This window comes from Danio rerio, chromosome 23 (genome assembly GCF_052040795.2).
Source record: "Danio rerio strain M-AB ecotype USA chromosome 23, GRCz13ab, whole genome shotgun sequence".
In the NCBI taxonomy this organism is placed as follows: Eukaryota; Metazoa; Chordata; class Actinopteri; order Cypriniformes; family Danionidae; genus Danio; species Danio rerio.
Genome location: NC_141043.1, coordinates 24,554,545 through 24,573,714, shown reverse-complemented (window position 1 = coordinate 24,573,714; position 19,170 = coordinate 24,554,545). Strand labels below are relative to the sequence as shown.

General features: G+C 34.6%; 2 protein-coding genes across 2 annotated transcripts; both read right to left on the bottom strand.

Moving 5' to 3' along the window:
• Window positions 1–63: 63 nt before the first annotated feature.
• Window positions 64–6,681, bottom strand: icmt (isoprenylcysteine carboxyl methyltransferase). The gene is given in 5 exon segments (NM_001017618.1): window positions 64–960; window positions 4,083–4,300; window positions 4,960–5,129; window positions 5,999–6,087; window positions 6,392–6,681. Coding segments are annotated over 5 exon segments (879 nt in total). The 5' UTR covers window positions 6,611–6,681; the 3' UTR covers window positions 64–777.
• Window positions 6,682–8,561: 1,880 nt separating this feature from the next.
• On the bottom strand, window positions 8,562–19,088 carry draxinb (dorsal inhibitory axon guidance protein b). Its single transcript, XM_087307123.1, has 7 exons — window positions 18,960–19,088; window positions 14,971–15,443; window positions 14,708–14,877; window positions 14,277–14,391; window positions 11,608–11,703; window positions 11,048–11,137; window positions 8,562–10,964 (listed from the first exon to the last, which is right to left on the bottom strand). Exons 2-7 carry the CDS (start codon window positions 15,440–15,442, stop codon window positions 10,858–10,860), a joined length of 1,050 nt encoding a protein of 349 aa, XP_087163249.1. The 5' UTR covers window position 15,443; window positions 18,960–19,088; the 3' UTR covers window positions 8,562–10,857.
• Between the last annotated feature and the right edge of the window lie 82 nt (window positions 19,089–19,170).

Below are 19,170 nucleotides of genomic sequence, written 5' to 3'. Positions count from 1 at the left end.
ACATAACAGGAGGACTTTAAAGACCAATGGGAACAAGGGAATTCAACAGAAGAATTAAAGCTGTAACTTATACATGTTTATTTCTTTAATAATTGTATTAAAATAGTCAAACAGTATTTACAAATTACAGATATTTAGAGATTGTCTGAAATCAGTTTTCAAATTTGTAGGTCTGTTGTGACTGACAGAATAAGTGGAATATAAAAAAAAGCCAACTCTCTGACACATTAAACTCATTTTTACACCGAATTGCCGTCTAAGTTGCCATAGCAAGGTCCAATTTAAAGCTTTTCTGAAGTCTTCAAGGAATTAAAAATAAAAATCTACTGAAAATCTCTGGACATTTATAAGCAACCAATATCCTGAATGAAACCTCTAAGGTTTCTAACCACAAAATCTGAGGATAAAAAAACAAAAGCAAAAACTGTATGAAATTTTATGATGCAATGACTATAAATATGAGGATATCTGAATTATGAATGGATTGTAAAAGAGACAGAACAGAAATATGATGAAGTAGGAAAAAGACTGCTGAATGCTGAAAATGCTTGTATCTCTGATGATGTTGGTGATGGAAGCTCCACTATGCTCAGAGCAGACCAATGCGTTTCAGAGCAGAACAGCGGGTCAGTTTTACTGTGCTGCCACCTCATTTATCTGTGCCGCCTCAGGGGCCGCACCATAATGCCACCAGGCAAGCAGCTCGCTCAGAGTGCCAGTCAGAAGTGTCCGGGTGTGCACTTTCAGGCTATTTCCTCCACACAATGCAGCACAGCTTTAGGAATTAACCCTGATCCCTGAGATGAAGGGCAAGCCAGTGAAGACCTTCTTCTTGTACTCTATGTAGTCCTCTCCAAAGAAATGGATGAGTGAGATCTCCTCTTCCTCGATACGCTCCCGAAAGAACCGCCAGCTGGCGACTGTATATCCCAGTATACATATTGGGTTGCACAGCATTATCTGAGGAACAGGGATTTGCAAGAGTACAGGTTTAACACCACGAGAACGTTGACATATCATCTAGACTACCAACCGAACGCTCAAAGTGTTCAAAAATATTTTGCCTCCCAAAAAGAAGACCTGTTTATGAAATGCCTAAAATAAATAATCAATTATTCCATTCTTCATGCACAAATTAGGGACGCTCAAAATAACCGTTAACTGAAAGGGTGTGCTTTTTTAACTGATTAATGGTATCATTTAATGGTATCATATATTTTAAGTTGGCACGTGCAACCACATGTGCCTAGTACAGACGTATTTTGCCAAAGAAGCAAAATGAAAGAAGGATATTGCTGGTCACAGTTTTACACAGATGAGTTGATGCCAAACCAGCACTGATGCTGATTGCCTCTGTCCTGGATCTGCGTCATAATCTCAACAAATAGGCTATGGGTGATTTAGTGTACAACCTACAAACCAACCTTTTTTCCATTTGGAAAATTGCAGTTATTAATAGTTCTAACAAATTATCAATTTTTAAAATAGCTTACATAGCTAATCTACGAATAGAAGAAATTCAAAGATTTTCTTGATTTGTGCATAATGATAACTTCGCACCAGCTTATAAAACATGTATGCAAATTAGGGATGCTCATAATAATCAATTAACCGTTAACCTAAAGGATGCATTTTTAATCGATTAAAGGGATCGGTTAAATGATTAAAAATATTATCATACATATTTTTAAAGTTTGGCTGCATCTTTGGCCAATCACAGCGAATGCACTTTTTGCAAGAGGGGCATCTTTTGAATGGTTTACTAACAGCCGGAGCGTTTTGCAGCGTCCTGCGCACGTTATGTTTTCTGCCATTGCGTGCTGTGTGCTCGCAGTTGAAAGAAAGTCAGCTCTGAGCAGAAAAAGCACATTACGTCAGTTGCATCTTTTTCATTCTTCATTCAAATGAAAGCAGAGGCAGGGTTTCTGTTTATTTTACGTGGAGCGATTGATTTGAGATAGCCTGCTATTTTATTTGACAGAAGAAAAAAAAACATGTTTGGACAAACAGCATGTGCTGGTTCTTAAAAAGGATTCAGTCAGTGTTTTCATTCTAAACTTGTTGTTTAGAAAATATCTTGGGCAGGACTATTTTTTTTAAATTCTTTTTATTTAGTTTATTTTGTTCTTCTATGCTGTTGAAAACGCTGCAGGTGAAAATGTGTTAAAAAAATCAGTATTTTAAAATGCTATATTTAATTTCTCAGACACAAAATAGACACGTAAATTTTTTATTTTTTTATTAAATGATAATTTTGTATTAATCTGACCAGTAAACCGTTAATATTCATTTAATGAGCTGCGGTTGTCAGTTGGTAAAATTAACCAAAATAATCATCCCTAATGCAAATGAATGCAATGTAATGTGTAAAAAACAAAATTGTTATATGCTATAGTAGCCTATACTTTACAAAATGCCAACATATGAGCCTTGTTATTGTCTTTTATCACATGCAGTGCGTGCACATGAACCGCGAGTGAGAGATGCTCAATCAAATGCTCAAGACAATCTTTAATGACTTATATTAAAAATGTAGACTGACGCTTGTGATATAAGAATTAGAAATGCATATTTTACAGAACGAATTATTTGAGGAAACCAGCTATTTTTATTTGACGGAAAAAAAGATGATTGGAATATGCTCTGTTGATCAGTATTTTAAAATGCAATATTTAATGCGTCACACAGAATAGACACGTCAATTATTTTTTACATTTAATAATAATTTTATATTAATCTGACCAGTTAACCGTTCATATTCGGATAATGATCAGTTATTGTCATTGGCAAAATTAACTGAAATGTGCATTCCCAGCACAAGCCTAAACAAATGAGCTAATACCATCCTATGGTCTCCATTCTGTCAGCAAACAACATCCATTTTGTCACGTTAACAGTGTAGTTGTAGCTGAGGCTTGGACGAGTTTCCTTTGTGCTGTCGACATGTCAGGAATGCTGTTTTTTTGTATCACACTTTGTATTGCCCACCCTTCCAAAGGATGAGCACTTTAACTGATATGGTAAAGCCAATCCCATGATTAACCCTTTATACTACAGTGTTTAGGTAGCCTCTAAAGCTCAAATGTAGATTTAAAAACTTTTATTTTTTGTACTCTTTTAAGGGACAGTTCCCCCAAAAATGAAAATTTACTCAACCTTTACTCAAGTGTTTCCAAACCTTTATGAGTTCCTTTTTTTCTGTTGAACAAACAGTTATATAAACGTTATAAACCTTTATATATTGACTCCATAGTCAAACAAATGATATGGAAGTCAATGGATACAGGTATTCAGCATTTTTCAAAATACCTTCTCTTGCGTTTTAAGGAAGAAAGAAACTCAATCAAGTTTGTGACAAGTGAATGATGAGTAAATCACGACAGAATTTACAGTTCTGTTTTTTTTATCCCTTTAAGTGATAGACCAATCAAAACAGACTGGGTCATCTGACCAATCAGAACCTAGTAGAGTAGGGTCTCAGAAAGGCGGGCTTTGGAAAGAAAGAAATGAGATGCAATGTATATTATGGTAAATTTAAAGTCTCAATGAACCGGAAGCTGTGATCGTTATTTTTTTCCGTATTGTGATGCAGTTCCAAGAGAAACAGAATATTAAATGAGCAAAAAGTGGGCGTGGGTTGTTTTTTCTACCGTGGGCTGAATAGGTGTAGTAAAGTAGGCATTTCATTCAGAAAGATCAGGAAAGGGGTTTTAGAAGTTATTACAACATAACAGAACCCTCCTGCTTATTATTTCAGTTTTTTTTTTTTGTCAAAACTGACAGTTGAACCAGAATGGATAAGTATGTTAGTCATGCCCATTACCTCAAAATCTTGTAATCTGATAATTTAACTGAAAACAAACAGGAACTGCATTTTCAGATTTCAATTAAAGATTATAATAAGGGCAAACATTTTTCTTAATGACATGTACTGATGAATAATTCACCACAAACCTAGCTATGTGCGCTAACAAAATCATACGGTTAGTTGTGATTCCTAGGGACTTTAAAATGTTTTTGGTCCATGAAATGTCCAACAAAATTAGAAAGCATTAGAATTGGTTGCTTAATTGCAAATGTACCTGAGTGCCGATGCTCCAGTAAAACCAACCCACATAGGAAGGATGTCTGAAGAGAGCGTAAACCCCAGTGGTGACCAGCACGTGGCTCTGGGCCTTCTCATTCTGCACTATATGGTTGAAGTTTGACCCTGCTGTCAACATGGCCGCTTTGCGCAGACCCTCCCCACACATAACCATCACCAGACCGACTAAACATAGCCAGTTCAACTGCTTTATCTCTGATGGGGAAAAAAATAGAGTCAGTTCACCTGTATTAAATCTTCCTTAAATGTTCATTATTTAAAAACAAGCAGGGGAATGAGCTTTTAATTTCAATAAATACATTTCAATATTTTTCAAACTAAATGTTTAATTCTTATAATGCATCCAAAAATCTGTATAATATCATAAAATCCCAGCTCAAATTGGAACTAAAGAATCATTACTTTACAAGGAAACATTTTTTCCCCTTTGCAAACATTTATAAACAAAATATATTCCAAAACTGTGTGGTATAAATATATTTACATAACTTTAAACTGACACTAATAAAACATGATATATAACTTTATTCATTGATAATTTTACCAAAGGTATTTTTACAACTTATGATGCTCCATGCATAACAGTGTCTTAAATGACCAATTCAGTTTTTTTTTATTGGGTACATGTAAAAATCTTTTTTTTTCTAAATTATCTTTTTTTTTTTAATTAAAAACTACACTTTAATTCCAAAACATCTCCTCTGCTTCAAAACAGACCCAGATGTATTACGACATCTTAATATTGTTTATAATAGTGTTTTTACATTCTGCTAAGTTCAAAAACAATCTATAGGCTTTACCAAAGCAAACTTAAACCGAGTCAGTAGATCATTAAACCTGTCTGCATAACAAACCTGGAACGAGAAGCTTTTCTACAGTGAACTCCAGCCAAGAGGAAACAGCTGCTAATGTGTACTCAACACTGTGGTTGAGCAGGAAAGAGTCTAGTGACAGACTGCGCGGGTTGATGATGGCGGTAACCAGGTACTCCGAGTAGTGAAAAAAGGACAGTGAACACATATACCTAGTGGAACGAAACAGGAGTCAGAACCAGATAGCATAAGACAAATCACATCCACACCACACAATCTTGCTTTGTAACAAATAAAGTTCATGTGATTTTTTTTTTTAATGAGAGCATTTTTATAAAACTTCTATGTTCAGATTCTGTTACTCTTAAAAGCAATCTCAGAATACATGATAAATACAATAAATATAACTCTAAAGATAATAAAAACATAAATGGTAAACATAAAATATAAAAAAAGAATATCAGGTTTGACATCAGATAGTGGAGTCTGAGACTCAATTATTCAGGTGGATTTAGGTTCAAAACTTTCACTTTAATAGGATGAAAATAAGAAATTCTTAGAGATGACATTGACTATAACATTTTCATTGCCATACAACTAAAATAAACATAGGGTATTTCTGAAAATGCCTGATTAAAAAAGGGGAAAAAAAAGCCATATAAACCTAAAGGGATAGTTCAACCAAAACTAAAAATCATTTACCCACCCTTTACTTGTTTGAGTTCACCACAAAATATGACATTTTGAAGAAGGTTGAAACCTGTAACCATTGACTTCCATAGTATTTGTTTTCCCACTATGAAAGTCAATGATTACAGATGCCCAAATAAAGGAATTCATTTGGAACCACTCGAGAGAGAGAGAGAGAGAGAGAGAGAGAGAGAGAGAGAGAGAGAGAGAGAGAGAGAGAGAGAGAGAGAGAGAGAGAGAGAGAGAGAGAGAGAGAGAGAGAGAGAGAGAGAGAGAGAGAGAGAGAATGGTACATTTTCATTTTTCGGTGACCTATCCCTTAAAAGTTGTTGTAGTTGTTTGTAGTTAAAGTCTTCAAATATAATTTAATTCTTAACAAAAACGTATTTACCAGCCAAAGTGTGTCCATGTTGTATCTGCAAAACTTAAAGTGAGACCACATCCAAAAGTAAATCCAAGAAAGCAGGCTCGAACAGCCACCTAAAGATATAAAGCAAGATTTAGTTAGTCAGATCCTGATGCTGCAAACCCACATACTTCTTCTTGTCTTCCTGTAGCGCTTATTGATATTGACAGAGAAACCCTTAGGAGATCCCATTAGAGTGCTTATAATAGGATTACACCTGCACACAGGACACTTCTACAGTCCTGGACACTTTGAAACTAACGTTACACAGCTACATATTTCTTTATTCATTTTAATTATTTATATGTGTTTCGGTTAGACTATGGTAGTTTTATTTGCCTAACACACATCTTCCAGACAGTCTCTCTTGAGTCTTACCTTGTATAAAGGTCCCTTGTATATGATTAGCAGGAAGCCATTGATAACTGTGATATACGCCGCGATGGCTATTTTGCCGTTCACGTCTGTGAGGTAATCGAATATCCAGTCAACGTGAGAGCCGAATTTGACAAGTAAAGGTATTATGATGACGGCCAGTCCTGAGATAAAGCTAATAATACTGATCCTCCCTTCTAGCACCAACTTGCTGCCTGCCATGTTGAAAACAGCCAGATCTCGCCGCGAAATCTCGCGTGGCTTCAGAGCTCACGCTAACTTGCTTATTAATTGGTTTGACAGAGTTTCCACGCTCAGTGAACTGTAGATATGCATTCATTTATTGGGTTAAACTGAGCTCTTACGATAAGTTTACAAATTGGACCACAGTTTTGTCCTCAAAAATATTTGTTTTTTTAATATCCCTAAATACTTAATGTTTTTAACATACCTTTTTAAATACATTGTTAATTTTCTTATATAATGCAAAATTATTTTTATTGATATGAAAAATGGTGTAAATCTCCTTTAATTTTCCCCTTTTTCCTGCTCAATTTGACGTGTTTCATCTTTTACAAATAACAAGAAAAGTGCCAAATGTTTGATCCATTATGGCAATCTTTTTACAGACAATTTCTATGATGTGATGTCATTGGCCCATGGACATTTCCAGCATGTTATTAAACTATTTCATTACTGTAACAAGAGGCGATTCAATCACTTTATATTAAAACAGCTGTCATAACATTATTTATCAATATGTGGGCTTTTCTGGATTCTCAGAAAATATGGAAGTTAAAAATGTAAAACAGTGTTACTGTTTACATCCCTCAGTAAGCTATATAATCCCTTTTGCTTTTTTCCTGTTTTGTGTATTGATGACGTCATAACTCGATTTGTGCAATTTCATTCATACAAACCCACATCCCCTGTCAAGTATTTAAAAAATAATTATATCATAACATTATAGAATGGCATATCTTAAATTTTCAATTCTCCTTAAGGCAAAAGAAAAACATTTTAAAATATTACATTATATGTACCCTTTCAATAGACTTTTACACTTAAATTGCAATTTTGAAAATTCACTATGCCACTTGTGCAAAATTTAATAAATATTATCATTGCATTAGCCAAATATTTTATTCATAAATGCAGATATTTCAAATCCCTCCACTACTCATTGTCTTTATAAAAGAACCAAAAACCCTTTCAGATGCCTTGGCTAAAGTGAAAACAAAAAATGCCTTAAAAATATTTATTTATATTATATCATTTTACTTTATAATAATAATTTTGTATATAATTTATTTGATTTTTTGGACGATTCTGTGCTCTTGTGTTGAGCCTTCCATATTTGATACATAATTTATAAAGTTGAATGTCATTTTTTGTATTTGGATTTTGTATTTCTAATCATAAAAAAGTCATAAAAACCCACATTTTTTGTTTGTTTTGTTGTGGTTGTTGTTAAATTTTCTCTGTATTATATTATTACACTTGTAAGAGATGTACCTGTTTCATCCCTCTGTTCCTGTATCGGTTTTTGCCAATTAAAAATGCATTTATTTTATTCTGATGTGAATTTAAAAAATCTAGAAGGTCTATATGTAATTATAAAATAAAAATACAAATTTATTTAAAATTCTGATGATAATACCAATAATTATTATCCTTATGCATATTATTATTTATAATATATTTTTAAAAAGTCCATAAAAATATAACCCATTTGAATTCTCAATACATATGGGCATATCGTGTTTACTTGTTATTTTCCTTATTATGATTTGCTTATCACTATTCTCATCATCCTAACACCAACATTTTATATTATTTTAATTCATTATTGCATTTTTCATATAAATAGTTGCAGTTTTACTCATTCAAATAATGACTGTACAATTAAAATCTACAAATTAAGTTATTGATCAGTCAAAATTTGTCAAACAGGATCCTATTTTTATTTTGCAACCCATGCACACACAATAAAATAAACTATTTTAAAAATAATATTACAGCTGTAACGTATATTCGGGACAGCAAAGCACTAAAATAAGACAAGCACAATATTTGTCCTATAACACAGAATGATGGCTCTCATTGAGTGTGATAAGAAGCATAATTCCAGCATACTACAAAGTGTTTAGAGTAATTCAGATATGAGCCAAAATAAAGATTTAATGGTTTAATAATGTCAGATGGACATCTCCCTTGTGTACTTCTTTGTGTGTCCATTACAAAGCTGCTCATCTGGCTGGACACTGGCAGACAGTACAGTCGCAACATTAAAAAGACCGTCTTTACATCTGCATCCATCTGCTGACTGCTGTTTCATTGGGAGAACAACAACAGAGCCATGTAACTCAACTCTGAATACAAATTACAAATGACCTACATGCAATAACTTTCAGTATATTTGTTACAAATGAAACATTTAATCTTCATATCACAAGGTTCATAACACATTACAGCTCATTTTTTTATTGATTTAAATGAACTGAAATTGCAGGCATAAATAATATGTTCTCCTGCAGATATGTAATCAGCATTTTCAGAATATTGTTGCAAATGTTTTACAAATTTAAGAAAAAGAAATATTCAAGAAAACAATCAGGAATGTTGATGAGGATGAATACAAAATTCTAAAACAGTGAAAAATAGAGTATTATCTACTAATATTGGCAACGTTGGTAAATATAAGCAATGAAGGGGTGAAAAGATGCTTTTACCATTTAACTTTTTAAAGGGTTAATTAACCCAAAAATGACAAATCTGGGATTAATTAGTCACCCTTATGTCCTTATAATCCTCTGAGACCTCCATTCATCTTCACAACAGAAATGAAGGTATTTTAGATGAAATCAGAGAGCTCTCTGACCTTTTATAGACAGTATGGGTCGTGAAACATTCAAACTTAAGGGCAGAAAAACAAGCAACAACAGTGCAGTGAAGTTGTTTGGTGTAAAACAGCATTTTACATTCAGAAGGGCTCATCCTTATGCCCTAAGCCCTTCAAAGGGTTAACCCAGTGCTGTTTTGCCCATAGTAAACATGCGCTCTGATCTAATACAAAAACAATGCATTGCAAAAACCTTTTTTTGTATAAATGGGTTCTTATAGCTTTGTATGGATGTAGGGCAACTGGAGCCGGGAACACTTCCCAAAAGTCTGTTTTTCATTATTCCAGAGGTTTCCATAATCCTGGACAATGCCGTATCCTGGGCAGATGCTGTGGTGGTCATGGAGAAGTGACAGACGAATCTCCGCACTGATCCCGTGGGCCAGTCTAAACACCCACTTGTGACCTACTCACACCTACAGCCTCTCCACATTAAACATCCAGGGTTCTTCAGCCTCTGGAGCCTAGAATGCAGCTCTGCACAAGACGGTTGGCCAGAGAGGAAATGGTCGTGCCCAACAGCCTGGTTTCTCTCAATGTTTTTTGCCCTTCACTTTCGTCAATTGGTATAGTTTGTTCCTCGCCACTTTCGCCCCTGGCTTGCTTTGTTTAGGACTTGTGGAGCTGCGCATCAGTGGATTTGCTCTTCAGTTTTTGTGCATTCAGCAGTGAAAATGAAACCACACTGAACCGAACTAAACTAAACCGAACTTCAACTCTGAAAAGTGGACTGATAGTTTCAATTTACTAGAATTTACATTGTAAAAAGTGTTATTTAAATAAAGATTAATTGAATTGAATTGAATTGAATTGAATTGAATTGAATTGAATTGAAGTTAAACCGCTGAAGTCACATGAAATGTTTTGACAATTATTTGGGTCCATTTTTGGACTTTGAACGTCTCTGAACCTTGGCTTTCTATGGAAAGCCAAAGAGTTGTCAGATTTTACCTAAATTTGTGTTCTGAGGATAAACGAAAATCTCAGGGAATGTAAAACAACACAAGAGAGCGTAATAATGGCCATTTTGTTCTATATTTGCTTAGTACACCTTTGTGACTAGGAACAGAAAATTGTTCAACCACCTCTTGTTTCACACGTCTAAAAATGCGAGGAAACACACAGGCCAAACTCACTTAGAAATTCATCACAATAGGGAAAAGCAAAGAACAGCTGTGGTTTGCAGCAAAGTTTGTTGAGCTTCGCAAAATGTATGTGCTCTGAATCAGTCTAGAAGAGGATGTGTGTTTATCTTGTCAGAAGGATGGTTCGAAATGCCAAAAAACCCACAGCTGCAGAATTGCAGATGTTTGTTGTGTCTTGTGGTCAAAAAGTCTCCAAAACTACAATTCCACATCAACAATATTGTTTGAAAGGTTTCCAAGTAAAAAGCCTCTACACTTATCTAAAATCAAACCCAAGCATTTTTTGTTTTTTTGTGTCAATATTTTGAGCAAAACATTTTCTCCCCATCTTTCTTTGCTTGTTTTTACCAAGCGTGCCAATATTAGTTGAGGGCAGTGTATAATTGCATGCATTTATAAAGAAAATGACTTATTCTTCTCATTTAAACAATAATGAACATGCCATGATTTAGGTCCTCAGGATCAACACACTGTCCCTTTTTGCGGGTGATGCGGTAATGTCTGTGTGATTTTGCATAGCACCGAAGTCCTGTGAAAATGCAAGGAACAGTTTAAAACACGATCTCCAATCTGTCAACATGCGTGATAATCAGTCAAAAGACACTCACTCACCTTCCTCACACATGCAGCTGTCATAGCACTTGTTATTGAAGCCACGGTTATGAAGCTCACACACATGCTTTCTGAGATTGCAGCAGGAACCTGAGAGGGGAAGAGTAGAAAGTGGTGTCATTTTTTTTATTAAATCGTTTTTTAATACCATTTAAATGTTTCAAGTCAGTATGAGTCTGTACAGCTGGATTTGTTTGATCAGTATTATGAGTAATATTACTAATGAGTAATAACATAACAAATTAAGTAGATCTTAAAACATAAGAATTAATACTTCTGTATAATATATATATAACATATTTTGAATATTATATTATATTATATTATATTATATTATATTATATTATATTATATTATATTATATTATATTATATTATATTATATTATATTATTATAAAAATAGATTTAATAAACAAAGCTAATAAACAAAGATATTTGTATTGATATGTACAATAATTATCCAATTTATGAACAAAAATTATTACAAGACCTGCAGTCTCATTGTTCATACCACACATCTTTAAATAAAATTTTATTAAAGCAAAAGGGGAAAATATCACCTGGCAGACAATCCAGATGATGTTTACAGACATTGTTTTCTGATGTAAGTCTCACAAGTCCAGTGCTTGGGCTTTGTGTAGCCTGTTTTTCAGAACCTGGAATGAAACAGCAATGGTCAACTGTTAGTATACAGAAAAAAAAAAGAAAAAAAATCAAAAATATTCATTCATTCTTTTACCTTTAGCTTAGTCCCTTATTTATCAGAGGTCACTACAGCGGAATGAACCTCCAACTTATCCAGCATATTTTTTACACAACGGATGCCCTTCCAGCCACAATGCAGTACTGGGAAACACCCATATATTATATATTTATATAGGCCATATGCAAGAATGTTCATGTATTAATCACTTTCTTATTTAATGTGAGAAGTTTTTAGGCAACTATTTCAAAACAAGCATACTTAAAATTTAAAAAATATATGTATCTACTACACCCATACGACACTTCATATCATTACTATGCATTGTAAAGTCTTGTTAGTTTAAACTCCTTATTTAAATTTTTTTAACATTATTTACATTACACATGTCTGAACATGTGGGCAGTGGGTAGCACGATCGCCTCACAGCATGAAGGTCGCTAGCTCGAGTCTCGACTGGGTCAATTGGCATTTCTGTGTATTTCTGTGAGTTTGCATGTTCTCCCCTGATCGTGTGAGTTTCCTCCTGGTGCTCCGGTTTCCCCCACAGTCCAAAAAGATGTGGTATAGGTGAATTGGGTGAGCTAAATTGTCATTAGTGTATGTGTGTGAATAAGTGTGTATGGATGTTTCTCAGTGATGGACTGCAGCTGGAAGGGCATCCGCTGCGTAAAACACATGCTCGATAAGTTGGTGGTTTATTCCGCCTAGGCAACCCCAGATTAATAAAAGGACTAAGCCGAAAAGAAAGTGAATGAATAAATGAATGAATAAATAAATGAATGAATAAAACATCATAAAGTCTTCTCTCAGACAGAATATGTTAAACTTAAGTTCCCTTTATAAGCGTAAATTGAAAAAAGAACACACAGGTCATATCAGAAACACAAAAAAACACACATACAAAAACACAGGGTTATGTCTGTGAATATATGCAGCTGGGAAAGAAATCAAATTTATGTTGGATCTGTATAATAACCCTAGTTTTAAATACTCCTTAAATTCTCATGCAGAGTGGATAAAATAGACCCCCATGAGTTTTTAATGTGACCATTATTTTACTGTGAGTGTGTTCCAAATCGCATACTTATGCACTATTCTACGCCATTTTGTAGTATAAATAAAGTACAGCATTCACACTGAAAACTCTAATATAAGTGCACTTTAAATACCTGGATGATGCACTTATTCAAATGAAGAAATTAAGTGTGGAATGATGGACGCTTCACGCGGAAGAGGCTGAGCTTTCAGGCGCTGATGTTGGATGACTCTATTTATTTTGGATTATGGAAGCCAAATTCTCCTACAAGAGTGACAACACCACCTCCCGAAGGTGAATGCGCTTACTGTATATTCATGGCAGGAATTATTTGTTACTTTGGTCATTTATTTCACTAATTTGGCAAGCGTCAAACGTCATCAGGGAAACGGTTTCAATTTCCGCTTATTAAAAAAGACCTTAGTATTCTATTTGCGACGACAAGTACTATGCTGTAGAGTGTGTAAGTGCATAAGTGCATACTGTATAGTGTGCCATTTGAGACACAGTCCATTTAAAATCATTTATTAATAAATGCATCACTTCAAAGTCCAAGTTTTCATTTCTTTTTTCTATTTTTCTGTAAATTTTGACAAATGTTCTAATTATATTATAGATTCTTAAATATGTGTAAGAATACATATTTTGCCATTTAAATGGCTTAACAATGATCATATTTTCTGATCTATGATGAGCGATGGTCGCCGGCATTTTAGTCTGCATTAGAGAGATTAGAGCTACTGGATTTACTTCATCAACATCTCCCAAAATACATGAAAGTAAGTGGCTGTTTAGCAGGGATAAGTTAGGAGTAAATATTCTAGTAACCAAAACAGTGTGTTTAAGATGCATTGTCCAATTATGTTTAAAAATATATATTATTGGGGATTGTGACATCACAGTAGGAGGAAATTTGGAACAGTGTGTTTTCAGACACTACTTCTGATTTTTGAGAGTTATAATAAAAAGTGGATGGACTTTCACCAAAACTGCCTGAATGTTTACACACAAGAAAAAAGACATCATGTAAACAGGCATAACGTAAATGTGAATTTTGCATAATAGTGCCCCTTTAAAACTTTAAAACAGCATGGTGGCTCAGTGATTAGCACTGTCACTTTACAGCAAGAAGTTAGCAATTCTGTGTGGAGTTTGCGTGTTCTCCCCGTGTTTGCATGGGTTTCCTCCAGGTGCTCTGTTTTCCCCCACAATCCAAAGATATGCAATATAGGTCAATTGAATAAACTAAATGGGCCGTGGTGTATGTGTGTGAATGCGAAAGTGTATGGGTTTATGGGTTTTCCGTTACTGGGTTGCTGCTGGAAGGGCCTCCTCTGCGTAAAACACATGCTGGAAAAGTTGGCGGTTAATTCTGTGGTGACCCCTGATGAATAAAGGGACTAAACTGAAAGAAAATGAATGAATAAATGAATGAATGAATAAATGAATGAATGAATGAATGTATTGTATGTGCAATATTGGTTCACCTTGCTTTTTCGAATATTGCTTTTTATCTCCAGGCCTCATATCTTCATAATCCGTCCAGTCAAATAAGGCCATGTTAAAAGTGGGCGCCACATCCCCACCTAAATAACGTCTGACCTGAGGTACAAAAATAAAATTCAGTATTCATATCATTATATGGGGTAATGAAAATTCACTTTGTCATATGATCATAAATCACTTTCTTAACCCTTTTAGGTGTAATGGAACAAATCATGATGGTCTGTTGTATAGCTTTGGAGGCAATAAACAAGAAATGTGTGGATTAAATTGATGGCATGAACCTATTATTCCTCATAATGTAGGTCATTGGGATTCAATTTTATTAAGCCTGTTTCTAGACACTGATAAATGAGAAGCTGAGATATTTTTAATCAGTGTGATTGAAAAGACTGAACAGCGAGCTAATGGTTACCTGCGGTTCACTTGAGGGGTTTGGATTCCCATCGACTGCTGCAGTTATGGGCAATATGAAGGTGCCAACAGTGGCAGCAGGAAGCACTGGCTCTGTGGGACTCCCAAAGGAGGCTTTATTGAGCCTTTGATCAAAAGAAACCCTCCGTTTCTTCCCTGATGCCAAAGACTCTGCGAGAAGAAAATGGCAGGCAGATAATTAAAAAATAGCAGGACAGCTACAAGGGAGTTCTACTTGGGAAAGTTTGAAGGGTTTCTTTTCACCTTCCTCATGAGGAGCCCTAGTGATGTGCCCTCCAAACACTTTTCGAACAGTGGGACGCCTCATCGCCTTCTCTGGAGTCTCGGCACCAGGAGAAATATTCATTTTTTCTTGAATTAAGGAATCAGAGCCCATGAAGGTCTTCTTTCTAGGAGTCATTACCCGACGTTTGTCTGCCGGTTCCATCTCTAAGCGAACGGGACTGAGGCCCTCCAGGTCTGGCCCTTCATTTTGGGTGTGGAAGATGGCAATGCGGGGTCTTTCTCTGAGCTGACTGGCTGTCATCCTCTCCTTGCGTCCTCTGTCTGTCCTTTGATGAGTGTGATGATGTATGGATGCCTCTGGCTTGGGCGGGATTATTATGTTTTCGCTGAAGACTTCCATTGGTGAATTGTGGTGGGTGTTGGTGCCCAGTGTCATAGTCATCAAGTCAAAGATGAGAAATAAGGCAAAATACCAACAGGAAACTGCCATTCTAGATGTAGAAATGTAAATAATCAAGAATTAATAATAATAATAATTGTATATGTGATTTTAAAATGTTGATTATTTTACACACAAGAAACAAGAAGCTTGTTTCTGCAACTTTAATGTCTGTATTGGACTATGACAATGTTATTTAGATGCATGCATCTTCTCAGAGTTTGGTGCACTGAGGTTTATAATAAATCTTCAGTCTCTCACTTACCATTGTCTGTTGTACACTCGGGTAAGATGATCTGTTTTGTCCACTTGCAGGCTCAAGCACTGGCATATTTTTGTTTAGAAATCTATTCTGGGTTTACTCACCTCATACTGTATCTCCAAACTTGAAGTTGAAAAAAAAAACTGTCCCTAGCTATAGCCTTCGGTTTTAGAAAGTTTATTTATTGTCTGTACCATTGGTGGGTACTGATAAATAAAAATTAAATATGCATGGACATACCTCCAAACAAAGTAGCCATTTAAAGAGTTGATTTCACTACATGCTTTTAAAAAGATTTGAAATGATTTGGAGTTTGAAACATTGGCCTGTAGGTGTTCTGAATAGTTTTTAATTGTCGTTGTATGTGTGTTTTGATGAATAAATAATGTTTTTTTGTTTGTTTGCTTGTTGAACCGATGTGAACTGTATACTGCTTAATCTTGGCTAGGACGCTCTTGTTAAAGAAAATTTTTTTATCTCAAAGTGCTTTTCCTGGTAAAATAAAAGTTATAATAATAATAATTAGATTTATTCTATAATAAAGTTAAATAGTTTATAATTAGATTATGTATTCTGTATTCTACTGTAGGTCTGTAAACAAATGTTTTCATTTATTACGATTAAAAAAAGGGTTTTCCCACCAAATATTACTTTCCTAACTCTTCTGATGTTAAAATATTGGTATTGTGTTGTCTAAATTGAATGTACACAGTGCTCAACATATATAGGTACACCTGTCACAAATCTATCTTTTAAATTCATGTTTTTAATAGGAAGCTATATAATATTATATCTGTGCATATACATTACATTAGTCAGTACTGAAGCCAAATCTGGAGCTTATCTAACAAAATAACTAAAGATAACGGTCCAAAAACGAGTACACCTAAATGTATATGCTATCGAAAAATATTAAATACAAAATTAAAAAAAGGGAAAATCAAGAGATTTTAATCTAAAAATAGTTGAAATTTTGTAGGTTGTAATTTGTTTTTGCAATATTTTGCTTGAATTTAATTGTATTGTCTTTCAATTTCTAAAAATGTTTGGTGACTAAAATATTATTTTAATAAATTTCTGTTAAATAAATCTGTTTTGCTTAAATGCACCAAAAAATATTACCTACACTCTCAGAAATAAAGGTATGCGAGCTGTCACTGGGGTAGTAACTTTTCAAAAGGAACACATTTGTACATAAAGGGTTCATATTGGTACTTTAAAAGTATATATTTGTACCTAAAAAAATTTAAAATGGACACTTTTGTACATTTTATGTACTAATATGTACCCATGAAGTATTAATTTGGATCTTTAAGGTAAAAATTTTATAACTATTGAAAGTGTACCACACCAGATACCTTTATTTATGCTCGTATACCTTTATTTCTGAGAGTGTATATTCACTGAGAAATGAATAAATATTTTCATTTTCAAAATCAGTGAACTCAATTATGCTGAGCGCTGTACATGGCTTCCTTTTTGAACAACTGTCATTTATGCTTTACATGCCAATACTTTTTATGTTTTAGTTCAAAAGAAACATGATCAGTAGTTTAGACAAAAACAAAACAAAGCAAAATTACATTTCAGTCAAACACATTGTAAATCTAGTAAAACTTCCTAGTGTTCTCTTTATCTTTTCCATAGCCATCTTTGTATTATGGCAGATATACAGAAAAAACAAATATTTTAGCTTTTACATATTTGCATGTATTGTCTTGAGCTTATTATGCAAAATTCATATTTTGCATTTTAGAACTAAAATAATATATACAAAGTTTCATACTGCAGGTACATTTAGATAAATCTGAAAATTAATATTCCTTCATACAAGAAGGGCATTACAGAATGCAAATGCAATAAATAAAGGAGTTCATTTAGTTCAATTTATTTAAATGATGTAATGCTATTCTGCTCTCCAAATATCTATGTTAAGCACATCAACCTTAGACAAATATAGAATTTGATTGAGTAATTGGATTTGAGAAACCACTTGGCTTTTTTCAAGCTTGTACACCATAAAGTAAAAGTAATGTCCTGAAGTAAACCAAAGCAATGCAAACTGACAGATAATTTGATGTTTTGTTTCTTTTTGCAAACATTTGCAATGCTTTGGGAGTTGCACCAAGCTCTACACTGGGTCTTTGATCTCGACACAACTGGACATAATTGGATATATAGGCTGGGGGTGGGCAATGGAGTCTGGGAGAGTGAAGAAATGCTATATTCCCTATCTGACTTATTACTACAATATTTAGACATGTATAAGCACATCCGCTCTAACTGAAATTTTTGTAAGCATCTTAGAGATGAGGATGAGGAGAACTGATCCAGGCCAAGGGATTTTTATCCTCAGAAAATGGATTACGCAGACTGAGCAGATGAGTGTGACTAATTAAACAAGCGCATTTAGCTTTCATGTACTGACAGACTAGAGTTGTGACAAATCCAGCATTTCCCAAAACGCTGCTGCATTTACATATATGAACAGCAAAACTTGGAGATTTGACCAAGAGCTTGTGATTTGGATGTTACAGATAAAGCCTGAGGATGTTAAAAGATTATTATGCAGTAGCTGAACTTTTTCAGATGTTAGTTGTTAAACCCCCAAGCTATTCTATGGCAGCATGCCACATGCAATTAAGTTTGATATATTTTTGGGGAAAAAAATAATACAGGAGGCAGCAAAACGTGGATAAAGTTCAGGGAAATGCATTACTGCACATAACCAATGTACCACAAAAAGAAAATGAAATTATTTGAAACTTAATGCAATAGCACATATCCCTTTGAAGCCCAGCATAATGATAATTTAGCAGAAAAGGAAACAAATAATGAGCTTCTATCGGTTTCCTATGCACTTAATTATTCAAAATCTGCATACTGCACGATGTTCATATTATCATCGTTAATTTCAACATCCCTTGCTGCGCACGCCGATGCTGCTCATGAGCCTAAAAATATCAAAGCTTCACCCCTTTCTCTCATTAGTCTGTGTAAACAGTGACATGATTAATTCAATAGGGAATCTGGGCTCGTTCTTAGTATGGAGACTCCACTTTCCCTGCTCACGAGTATCCTAAAACTATTCGCTATTAAAGCAGCTGTGATATCACACCATATATTAATCTGGCAATAAACACGCAACATACTGTAAACAAAACGGCACATTTAGTCATGGCATCTATACAACCTATACATTAACAATAGTTTTCTCAAGGCAGCATATTTCACTTAAGCTTAACAAAATAGCTCAGTAATGCATTATAAAACAATAAGAAAAGAAAAATAATTGAAAGTGATCACCTGTTCTCCGGTGTGTGTGTGTGCCTTCCGTTATTGCTTGTCTCAGTTTACAATGAGCGCGAGTGAGTTGTGGAGGAGAGAGAGATGTGGAGTGTGAAGAAGCGCAGTCTCGAGCTCTCATTGAAGACTGAAGACTGCGAGTCACGGGCGTCGCCTATAACCTAAATACCTGAACAAAAGAAGAGCTCTCATCTCATCACTGACTCCATTG

Excerpts from the sequence above, each read along its gene's own strand:
- draxinb (XM_087307123.1), bottom strand. The coding sequence starts at position 15,442 with ATGGCAGTTTCCTGTTGGTATTTTGCCTTATTTCTCATCTTTGACTTG. Across the intron at positions 14,878-14,970 it reads TAGGGCTCCTCATGAGGAAG|AGTCTTTGGCATCAGGGAAG; the intron begins GTGAAAAGAAAC and ends TTCTTCTCGCAG. Across the intron at positions 11,138-11,607 it reads TCATCTGGATTGTCTGCCAG|GTTCCTGCTGCAATCTCAGA; the intron begins GTGATATTTTCC and ends TTCCCCTCTCAG.